This window comes from Falco naumanni, chromosome 10 (genome assembly GCF_017639655.2).
Source record: "Falco naumanni isolate bFalNau1 chromosome 10, bFalNau1.pat, whole genome shotgun sequence".
In the NCBI taxonomy this organism is placed as follows: Eukaryota; Metazoa; Chordata; class Aves; order Falconiformes; family Falconidae; genus Falco; species Falco naumanni.
Genome location: NC_054063.1, coordinates 37196488 through 37208063, shown reverse-complemented (window position 1 = coordinate 37208063; position 11576 = coordinate 37196488). Strand labels below are relative to the sequence as shown.

Here is an 11576-nt window from a genome sequence, read left to right as displayed (position 1 = left end):
CTCCCCGCGGGGGGGGCGGCCGGGGCGGGGGGAGGCCCAGCCCGCCGCAGGCGCCTGCGGTGGCCCGAGCGCCGCCCGGCCCCGACGCGGGCCAGGCCTGCGTACCCGGTCCCCGGGCGGCTGCGGGAGACTCCGGGGAGCGGTCTCGTGCGTTGTGTCGCCGCACATTCAGGTGAACTCGCCAAGGGAGGCTCAAGCCATTGTGCCAGCCACCGCCACGGCGGCCAGGGGCGGCCGGCACCCCGCGGGTGGCGCTGCACGGCGCGGCCTGCGCGCCCCCGCGGCCTCTCACGCCCGGTGCTCTGGGGGCCGGGCCCGGCGGGGCGGCCGGCGCCGGTGGGTGCCTGCGGGCGAGGCCGGCCGGGCTCAGCGCTGGCACCGGCGGCTCCCGCTGCTGCCAGCCCCAGCAGCACCGTGTGCCCGGGCAGGCTGCGGCTGCCGGGCAGCTCAGGCCAGCACGGGGCCAGTGGCCGCGGGCGGGACCCCCAGCCTGGGCGAGGGTCACCAACAGCTCCCGCTTGGCAGAGTTTTGACCAAAAAGACGTAACAGTGGGGGAGGCCTGGTTTGCCATGGATATATCTGAAATCAAACTGGCTGAAACATTTAGGTTCTTTCTCCCTACGCTACTTTCAGAGGTTGAGCTAAAAAACACCAGTAAAATAAATGGAAGTTGGAAGAGGTTGTTTCATTCTGGGCTGAACAAAATGCTTCAGGTTTGTGCAAATTACTTCCCCCTGCAACAACATCAGCCTCTGCTTCTTGGCTTGGCGCACGTGCTTGGCTGTTTGGCTGCCAGATCTGAAAAATTCATCCTCTGCCCTGATCTATCCTGGACGTCTGTTGTTTTGGGAGACAGAGTGTGTTGAGTGCTGGGCTGTTTGGACCTGGGGAAGTCAGCTGAGGTGTGTCCTACTTTCTCATCCTTCAAAGAACCATCTAATCCCCCCAGCTCTTCCCAGCGTGCGCAGCTCCACTAGCTCACTCAGTGCTCCTTAACACAGCGAGATGTAAACCCTCCTTTGCTGTGGCAGTGGCAATGTTTCGCTAGTGCCCTCCGACAGCCTGAGGGTATAATGGGCATTGCCTGTTATTAACAAAATACTCGTAGGAGGATAGTTCAGCTTTTGCAAGACAGTCTCAGCCTGCTCCATTTTCAGACCTCTCTCCAGACTTCCCATCCCCAGCAGCTGGAGGTGGTTCCTTCCCCGCCAAAGCAGCTTCTCCAAGGCCAGGAGCTTTGTGCATCCTGCATCCTCCTCCACTCATTTGCCTGGCAGAGTATGAACGGACATCTTTGACATGAAACACCCTAGGAAGTGTGGGCAGGGACACTGCTGTCCCAAAAGGTCTCAGCAAACACTATACCCAGTGGTCAGATAGAAGTGTGACTTAACAGTGCTTGAAGACAAAGCTCTACATTCCGCTGCTTCGGTTTTTGAGACCCTGCTTGCCCCAGACCAGACCAGCCTCTGCTGCTTTTGTGTTTCTGACAAACCAAAACAGCCGTCACCTGTGGGCAGCTAAATCCCAGCAGCTGTGAGCACAGCCTTTGCAAGCTTGGAAATGAAGCTGGGGAAACGCAGAGAGGATGACACCTCCACGGAGGGGACAGAGGCTCCTCAAAAGCATGCTCCCAGCTCCAACAGGCACCACTTGGCTTTAAGGACATCCCAAGCACTGTTAAAGACAAGTGATGTCAGCAACATCCCCTTGCTGGACCAAAACCACAGGTAACAAGTTCACATCTTGCTGTGTGCTCAGCCATTGCCGCTGCAAAGTTACCCTGTGGTAGCAACTGTTTTACCTGGGGCCTGACAACTGAGGTTGCCAACACACAAGACACCCAGCTGCACAGCCACCTCTTAACACCTGCCAGCACATCTTTACACCCACACCATTTCTCTCTTTAACACCAAAAAAACCTTGCATTAAAGTTTTAACAGATACTATGCTTGAAGCCCAAGAAAGATCACAAATTTCTCTGCCAATTCCACACCAAAACACGGTTGCTCCTCTCCTCACAACGAGGTTAGGCCATGGAATCTCTCACTCTCCTTCCTGCCAGGGACTGGCTTCTTTTTCTGAGATCCAAAGTGATATTCCTCCAGGTCTGCAGCTAGTAAAGAGCTTCACAAAACTGCTGAGGACAGAGGTGCCGCCGCAGCCCCTGTGCCCCCTACTGCAGTCCTTACTCCTGTCAGCTGCTGCTCTTTCATCCTAGCATTCTACTTCGTGTTCTCTGCTAGACCATCCCTGTGTCAATCTCTCAAGTATCTGAAAAAAACCCCCTTGTTTTTACAGTGCTCATCACTGTAGGATGCTCAGCTCCATTCTACAGGCTGCCACATCCCCTTGAGCTTCTTAAAATTAACCTCATTTCTTTGGGGGATGAAGACACAGCTTTAGCTTTGTTGGTGATCAGCACTGGGGATACCTGCTTCTAGCCATTGAGGCACCCCTTAAAGCAGAAACCTTAAGAGATTAAAAGCTTGCAACTGAGCAACTGCAATCATTAACTTACCAGGAGCCTTGAGGAGATGCAGAGACCAATGTCTCTTCTGCATGGTCATGATAACCCACCCACAGTACTGTGTTCAGCTCTGGAGACCCAAACATAAGGACATGAACATGTTGGAGCAGGGAGGCCACGAAGATGCTGAGGGGGCTGGAGCACCTCTCTGCTGAAGAGAGGCTGAGAGAGTTGGGGCGGTTCAGCCTGGAGAAGAGAAGGCTCCAGGGAGATCTTACAGCACATTCCAGTGCCTAAAGGGGGCCGACAAGAAAGCTGGAGAGGGGCTTTTTACAGGGGCATGTAGCGATAGGGCAAGGGGGGGGGCTTTAAACTGAAAGAGGTATGTGTAGATTAGATGTTAGTAAGAAATTCTTTGCTGTGAGGGTGGTGATGCATTGGCACAGGCTGCCAAGAGCAGCTGGGGGTGCCCCATCCCTGGCAGCATCCAACCCTTGGACAGGGCTTGGAGCAACCTGGTCTCATGGGAGGTGTCCCTGTCCACAGCAGGGGGTGGGAACTAGATGGTCTTTAAGGTCCCTTCAGACCCAGAGCATTCCTCAAAAGCAGATCCTCCTCAGGTTCTGCCTCAGCTTCCAACCACTAGAACTGTAGAGAACTGCAAAGACCAAGAAATTTGGCTGGTAGGACTGTAGGTAAGCAAGAAATAAAGCAGAGGGGCAGGTAAGCAACTCTCCAGCTCTGTGCATTTTACAGCAGTGCTTCAGGCCCTGCTCTGGAACAGACTCAGGCACTGTGCAACACAGCAGTGGCTCTGCCATGTCACAGGGCAGGCAGGGACAGTTGCTGAAGGAGCAGAACAGCTTAAATAGAGGCAACAGTTAGCTTAATCTGCTTAATCACCCATTAAAGCATGGATCTAAACATTAGCTACTACTTCCACTACAAATGCTTCTGGCCCCTTCAGAAGTGCAGGACCAAAGCCTGCAGCACAAGAGACCTAAGAATCCCAAAGAGCTTACTTAGGTATTTACCAAAAATCAGAACTCTTAAAGGAATCCCACACTCACACCATTTTACAAAACTTCAAAGACCAGAGGATACGGAAGCTGCACAGTGGATTATCCAGGCGACGTTTATTAGAGCATTTCAAGTATACAATGATTTTACTGACGGCTGTGAGCAGCTAAGATGCAAACAGATGCCAGTAGACAGGGCAACCTAGAACTAGCAGGCTATGCAATTCTTGTGGAAAACTAATGCTTTCAGCTGAAAGAAGAGGAAAAGGAAGTATCAGACTAAAAGACTGAGCAAGTTTGGGGATGGGGAGGAGAAAATGTAGAAGTTTTTATCTGAGATTACTTACTTAAATTGGCAACTCACAAGTAGCAGAAGCCGTCTGCTATTGCACTCTTCCCTTGGCATCCCAAGGACCTAAAATAGCCAGGTGTGAGGTTTTGTTCCACCAAGAACAGACAGTGTTTTCCCTGGTAAGAATGGAGACCTGCACCAGTGGGCGAATCTGGAGCCATAGCTCAGCACTTAAGAGATTTAGAACACTGGCTTTGCATACTCATATGTGAGAACCAGGCTGTTGGACTTCCATCAGCAAGGAAGCAATGCAGACTTTCAGCAAGAGCATCCTAAAACTATCAGCTCCTCACTATAAGGCAGCTTTAGGTCAGGACTCTTTTTTGGGTGCCTGAGCTGTTGTTTATAAAAGCAAGGACCACATGGCAACAAGACTACAAGGTCCTCTGACAATAACAAGGATTGTGCGTGTTCCCCAAGAACTATTTCTTAAAGACATATCCTTAAAAATACCTTAAAGCAGACTTCCCCATTGATGCACAAAAAGGGCATGACTAGGGAGGAACTGAACTATGAAGTGATCAGCTCACAAAAAGCACCTCACAAACCAGAGGCTATGTACTTTGCCTGATTTGCAAGTTACTAATTCTGCATTTTAAGGTAATAGCTGCCTCAATTGCATCTTAGTCTCCTGCACTCATTGACAAGGAGAAGCTGAATTCAAGAGCTTAAATAAAAAAGAATTTAAATGCTTGACATTCAAAAAGGTATCTCCAGAATAACTGTCCTTCAAAGACTACTAAGCTCTGAGATATTCAATGGTAACTTAGTAGTCAGTCTAGCAGAGTGCAGTGGAGTTTCTAAGCCTCCTGAATACACCTTTGTTAACCAGATTTATCACAATTCTATCTAGCAAAATTGCTTAAAAATTTGTCTTCGTCAAAGACCATTTGAAAGCTCTGGTCAACAACTGATTTGCAAGTAAAACAAAAAATATTAGAAATGGTAACAACACAGTCTGTTTAATCAAATCTGATCCGATTGCTAGAAAAACAGGCTAAGGACAGCCACTCAACTCATATCCTGGATGCTGCAGTGCCTTCCTCCCATGTACCCTACAACTGCTTTTTAGAAACTGTTTGTCTAAAGGACAACAATGGAAGACAAGTCAGGATTTAATGACAGATTTCAAACAAAAGGGCATACACACATTAAATTAACAAGATTCAATCTTCAGCACAGAGGAGTATGACAGAGTTACTGGCTAGAGTCACAGAAAGTTCCAAATTTGAACGGTCTTGAACCACTTCCAAAAATTCCAATGGCTTTTTAATAGTTCCAACAATTAACAGGTATATAAAACGGAGACGGACTTCTCCAGCAGAAGAGTCGGGGCTCTTCCAGGCTAATCAAACTGCTGGTACAGAAGGGAGTTGATTTGACTTTCCCCACCTTCCCACCAGTCCACTAAAGACTATGATTTATTAAAACCTTCTTGATTTACTGACGACTAATTTAACAGGAAAAAGCCGCAGACTGTGTCAATCATAGTGGATGGCAGTATAGAAGATTATCCAAACAACCTGTGGAGAGGAAAGGAAGTGAAGGTTATCTCAATGCCTCTGGGGAGGGTTCAGAGAGAAAACAAGCCTCACACCCTGCTCTCAACAGAGGACTGGGGACTGAACTGCAGCTTTGAGATGGTCTTGAAGAGATGCTGGGATCATGATGTGCCACAAACGGCATTCAGCTTGCTTGCCTTCTGGGGTGATTAGCTCTCCACATTAAAATCCCACCATAGTCCTTCTAGCGATTAAGAAACACCACCACATCGAGCGCTGAGCATGTTCAGAGATGTGGGGGGAAGGAAGTAAGGGAAAAACAAAGACACCCAACACAAAAGGTTGGGTGTAACTAGTTCTAGATGAAATTCCACCAGGATATCTAGGACAGAGGATGGGGAGACATAAAAGTTAAGGGTTGATGCAGAAGTATAGCTGCCTGTATTTACATCCTTTCCTACAGAGAAATCCCAGGCACCTAATACTGTATTTCAAAACCAGTAGCCATCAGATTTTTGGGCTTTCTTTCCCAGTCAACTCCACTTATTAGACGACGTTAACATGTCTCTATTCTATCTGTGCACCACCTCACCTGATTTTCTCCCAGGTCTTTTCCCTCAGAAAGTGTATCAACTTAAGCAAGAGGCATTACCAGAAACAGTGCAAAAGATGTCATGAATCCTTCTTTTGTTAGCTCCCACGTCCCGCCATACTCCTCCTCATCTATCTGCTGGAAGCTACTGAAGTAGAGGTATAGAACACCAGCATTGATCAGGCAGAATCTGGAAGAGATAAGGAAGCGTCATTTTGGTGATAAAGGGTGCAGGTATCCAATATGCCATACTGCAATGTAGCAGTGAAACATCTTTCATCTGCAGCAGAGAGGAAGCAAAGAGGAATGCTGTTCCTGCAGCGCTTCCCAGGCAGCTCAGTCACTTCTGTAGAAGAGCACCTCCAGGTCAGCTTGCCGTAGCATGCTAGGTTCAGATGAAGTTCAGCTCACAAGGCACAACCTACTCCTAGTAAGGCTCAATAGACAGTGGTCAAGCTGGAGGTATCAGCAGATCTGCAAACCCTGCAAGTTTTCCTATCCTGTAGATCAGCAGCAGTCCTGCTCCCACACAGAATCCAATTTCCTTGTGTGTACTACTTGATTTTGAGGCTGCCAAGAGGGAGGGCTGTTAGACTTCACACTCAGTGTTACATCTCTGTTAGCATCCCATGACCAAACGCAGTGGCTCGAGACGAAAGCCGGAGAAGACTCCACAGCACCCTCTGAGCCATAGCTCTGGGGTTCAACCTGAGACAACTCGGCAGTCCCCAGTCTGTGCCAACAGTTACACTGCAATGGGGAGAAAAAAAAAAAAGAGACCTCCTGTTTGTCCATAGATGCATTTGGCTTTACACCACCCCAACTTAGGGCTGGGGCAACCTGGGAAGTTACAGGTATGTTTCTGGAAAGAAAGCTGTGTAGAAAGGGCAATGCAGGAAGACATACAAGTTCAGCGACTGGCAGCAAGCTGTGAGCAGCTGTGTGACTGCATACCACAGAGAAACCACGCGCACAGTTCTAGAAGCTTTTAGCGTTTCCACTGTACACCAAATCACTTTTTCTTATTAACATTTATCACAGGAATTGGCTTAGGTGCCTTGTGAATTAATGGATGACTAAGTAAGAACAATACTTCTCAGCTACTGCACATCTGTTACTGGGGGCACTTTAGATTTAACTGTTTGCATGTAGCTATTGAGTTCCTGTTGGAGCATCACTGCTTTACAGCCCCTTTTCCCTAAATTTCAACCTTTTTTTTTTTTTCTTCTTAGAGACACTTGCAGCTGCTCCCTCCACTTGCTTGCCACAGCCAGGATGCTCAGGAGTAGGGACAAGATAAGTCAATTTTGCCTAAGAAAAGCCGTGAGGTTGTGTGCTTGACTAGGAGACCTTGACTAGGCAGAGACATTTGCAAATGTAGATTCCCCAGAGCAGACACAGTGACTTCCCACAGCTGGTGTTGAGAAAGCAGGTGTCTCTCCCGTGTCCCCTGCAGAAACTTTCAGGCACTTGTCAGGGCCAAAGAAATTTTCATTGCGTAACTCAGAGCACTCACTGCAGCCTTTGGACACCTGCTAGGAGGTAACCTGAATCCTATGTCCCAGTGGGGATCTGATGCATATATACCCTTCTAAGGCACTGCCTTCCCACCACACCATGGCTGAAAGAACAACCTCAGCAAGCTGGGAGCACCACGGGAGCACTGCCAATGGTGCCACTTTGCCTGCTTGTTACCTACGGTCTTTGGTGTTTTGAAGAAACCTTTTCTTTTTCAAAGAGAAGCGGCCCCTCTCGTCTACTAACAAAACCTCTTCTCCAAGGAGGTCTCCTGACTCAAAGAGAAGGACTACCACACCTTCCCCTCTATGGGCCTTACTTCTTAGGTAGCCACACTAGGCACCATACTCATAGCCTAGTATTCACACGTGCAGGAAACAGGTCACTTCACAAGTCAACTGAACCTCTCATTCCCTCCTTCTACCCCTGCCCCCTTTAATAATAATAAAACAAGTCATTTTAAAAAAAAGCATTAATCAGGCTGAGAAGAGAGAAAGAGGCTGATGAAGACACGTTATGATTTGTATGAATTCCATGACAAATAACAGTCTGGCTTTAAACAACATTGGCTTTAAGACACACAGCAGACAGAGACTGTGCTTGGCCAGCCCAATGTTTTTAGCCCAGCTTTAAACCAGACACCAAGCCAAATCCAAATGTGGGAAAGTACATGAGATAGAAAAGGAAATAAACCTTACACTGCTATTCCCACGAATCCCTTCAGTGGAACTACTCCCCAGATGATTCCCAAAATAACTGCAATGATCTGCCGGAACCAGTAGATCACATCTAAAAACTCGTCCTGAGGAGATAAAGCACAAGAAAGATTTTGGCATTTACTTTTTCCTTTTTGTAAAGCATCACACAATTAACAGGTGAAAATTTAACACATTGAATGCTTAATTTTCCATTCCAAGTATAAGATACCGTACTCAGAGCAGATGAAAGCAGCTTGTGGCTTCATGTACTCTGGACTTCTCTGCTTCCAAATTAAATACATGGCTTTGTCCTCCAATGGGCTAACAGCAGAGGTGAACAAGTATCTAGTCCCCTTGTTTACTAAAGATTCACTTATATAAAAATTCACTGGAATAAAGTTTTAATGCTTTAAGACTATTATAGCCACTCTCAGTGGCCCAGGCCCTCCCCTACCCAGAAACAAGAGGTACCAGTAGCCAGTTCTCATGCCAACTCCAGACCACAAACCCTGTCTTGCACATTCTTTCAGAGCAGCAGTGAAGTGGCCATTCCTGTTTGCCCACAGGGTCAATACAACCGTAAGCATTCCAGCTGGACAACGCTGACTTGTGCTTTACATAAAAAGCACTTCTGCTTGCATCTTCTTCTCTAGCCTCCCCAAGGCTGGGATTGCCCCAGCATACCCCATAATACCAACAGCCTTTATGATTTTACTGTAGGATGTGCAAACTTGTTCGGCTCTATGCAGAAGACTAGAATCCACACCAGATATGGTCACAATTCTCAGTCATTTTAGCCTTCAGTTCACATCCTGTTGCATCAAACCAGCCTGCCATTGCTCCCCTCACTAACTCTGACATTCCTGCCCAGTTTGTCAGAGGGGGAAGAGGTAGAGTATGGGAGAGCTCCACCAGCTCTGTAAGCAACAGCAACTGCTAAGAACAAAGTGACACAGATTCATGTCTGTCCCCCAAGGAAAAGCAAGGCAGAGTCTGCACCTTCTCCATGCTGGCAAAGCCAAGAAACCAGGGAGTAGATGTCCCCAGCAGGTGGGCCACAGGCCCAGGCCATGCTAGGGGTATGGCAGGACCTGGGACGCTGCAGGAGCACCGAGCTCCTTGCAGGCATGTTGCTGGGGGGCACAGGAAGCAGCAGGAAGAGGCACTGACATAGAGGAAGGAGCATTACAGAACACGGGAAATACACAGAGGAAAAACAGCTTCACTAGTGCTAAAAACACTGGGAGGTCTGTGGGTGACATGTTTTTACTCACGCTTGGAAGGTCTGCTGACAAACATGAGCAAAATGTACAAGCTGAGCACATGCATGGGATTTTGTAGAAACCAAATCTCTTTTTGCACATGGGATGGCAGGGCTTGGTGCAGCAAAGCAGACTGCAAACGGCTGAACAACTGCCATGACCTTACTCTTCTGTGAGAACATCCCCACGCTGTGACACTGAAACGGAGAAACTCTCACAAGCCTGTTCCTGCTGCTGCCCTTTCCCTTCAGACCTGAACTGGTCAGATGGATTTGCAAATATATTTATCCCCAACTTCTTAAAGTAAATTCCATTTCTAGCTTTCTTTTACTTACACGAAGTAATGTTTTATTTAAACCTAGAAGAGTTTAATCCAAAAGCGAAATTTAACTGAGATACCAGCATCAGCGCAGCTTGTTTCCTTTGGCTGCGGGCCCGGGAGCAGTGAAGGACGGCCTCTGCCGTGGGGCACGGCGCAGCAGCGGGGCCGCCCGGTCCCAGGACACACGCAGAACGAGCCCTCCGCTAAGCGAGGCGCCGGACCACGGCGCGCCGGCCCCCAGCGTGGGAGTCCCGCGGGGTTAACGCGGCCCCGGGCCCCTCCACGGGGGCTGCGGGCTCGGCCCCCCGGCGGCGGGGGCGCGCACCCGGGGAGCGAAGCACGGTACAACGCGGCGCTGCCGGCGAGATGCACTTCGGCAAGCTTCGGAGCCGCCTGGCCGGCACCGGGGGCACTACCCGCCGCCCCCGCGTCCGCAGCCGCCGTGCCGGGCACTGCCGAGCCTGCTGCGGCCCGGGCCCGCCCCCGCGCCACCACCTCCTCGCCCAACGGCGGCTCCGACGCCGCCGGGCACGGCCGGGCGAGAGCCCTGGACAGGTCGCGGCCGCGCCAGGCTGGGCAGCAGCACCGGCTACCGGCCCCGATACCGCCAGAAGGGAGCCGCGCCCCGCCCCCAACCCCCGCCAGCGGGCCGAAGGCTGGCAGCGGGACACCCCGGCCCTACCCGGGCCCAGGCCCGCGCCCGCACCCCGTGAGCGACCCCCGCCGCGGCCCCACCTTGTCGTGCCAGGCGGAGTCGCTGCGCAGGGCCTTGCCCCACACGGAGCCGCGCCCGGCCGCGCCACCGTTGGCCACCGTGTGCTGCTGCGCGTGCGGCGGCTCCTCCCTGCGCCGCGCGCCGCTCATCCTCCTGCGCGCCCCGGCCCCGGCCCCGCCGCCGGCCCGGAAGCGGCCGCCGCGCACCGTCACCCGCCCGCGCCCCCGCTCCGCCAATCCCGGCGCCGCCGCGCATTACACGTGACCGGAGAGCGCCCGCCCCCTACGGCAGCGCAGAGGGGCCAAGTAGAAGCGCGGCGCGTGTTGCGCTCGGGGAGCCGGGCAGGGTGGAGGCGGAGCCTAGGCGTGGAGTAGGCGGGACTTGAGCGCGGGCGGGCGGGGCCTGGCGGGGCCTGGCGCGGGAGCGCGGTGCTTGGGGGGGCGGCCCGGCGCCCAGGGGAGGCCGAGGAGGGACCCCCGGCCCGTGCAGCGGCCCTTCGGCCAGACCTGTGGCCCCCACGCCCCGCCCCGTGAGGGCAGCGGCCCAGCGGCGAAGCAGGCGGGGACGGGGAGGGCCGGCCGGCTCGGTGCTGCTGGGGCCACGCGAGGCGTTGCTGGACGACCTCGACCTTGCGGTGGCCCTCGCTGGGCGTGCTGAGCCCCGGCCCTGTCAAGGTCCCTCCTGTGGCGTTACTCCTTCCCCGCCTGCTCCCGCACAGCCCTGGGTGCTGGCAGGCTGTCAGGGCTGCGGTTCCGTTTCCCCATTAACGCGCGCTGGGCCGAGGCTCTGCGTTTCTGTCTGCGGCACAAACCAGCCAAGGCGTGAGGTGCTGAGCTGCTGGGGAGCCCAACTGCCCTGCCTGTGGTGCTCAGTGCTTCAGCTGCTGCGCGTTTCAGCAGGGCCTGGGAACCTGCAGGAGCAGGCTGGACCCACCTGAGCCACACGCGGTTAGCACAGCGCGGAGCAGGCAGATGCGTCCTTGTCCCAGACTGCTGATGGCTTCCAGCTGAGGCCGTGTGCTTTAGATACAGATTATGCAAGATACATTGGGACTTGAAAAGTATCTTGCCCCGCTCCAGCTGTCAGGCCCCCGAACATGTCCAGCCGCTTGGGCATTTGCCACCA

The 11576-nt window shown here is 52.1% G+C and overlaps 1 protein-coding gene and 1 long non-coding RNA gene across 2 annotated transcripts; one reads left to right on the top strand and one right to left on the bottom strand.

Annotated features, from left to right (window-relative positions):
• Positions 1-57: 57 nt before the first annotated feature.
• LOC121094482 lies at positions 58-8146 on the top strand. The gene is made up of 3 exons (XR_005829861.1): positions 58-172; positions 635-714; positions 7169-8146. It is a non-coding gene; the product is annotated as an uncharacterized LOC121094482 (long non-coding RNA).
• On the bottom strand, positions 3589-10655 carry RAB5IF (RAB5 interacting factor). Its single transcript, XM_040608071.1, has 4 exons — positions 10472-10655; positions 8153-8256; positions 5997-6126; positions 3589-5365 (listed from the first exon to the last, which is right to left on the bottom strand). The coding sequence occupies exons 1-4, from the start codon at positions 10598-10600 to the stop codon at positions 5324-5326; spliced, it is 405 nt and encodes a 134-aa protein (XP_040464005.1). The 5' UTR covers positions 10601-10655; the 3' UTR covers positions 3589-5323.
• Positions 10656-11576: the final 921 nt, after the last annotated feature.

Bases quoted from the DNA above. Each gene is read 5' to 3' on its own strand.
- RAB5IF (XM_040608071.1), bottom strand. From the start codon at position 10,600: ATGAGCGGCGCGCGGCGCAGGGAGGAGCCGCCGCACGCGCAGCAGCAC. The intron at 8,257-10,471 runs GTGGGGCCGCGG...TTATCTCCTCAG, and splicing joins ACTCCGCCTGGCACGACAAG to GACGAGTTTTTAGATGTGAT. The intron at 5,366-5,996 runs GTAATGCCTCTT...TCCTCTCCACAG, and splicing joins CATCTTTTGCACTGTTTCTG to GTTGTTTGGATAATCTTCTA.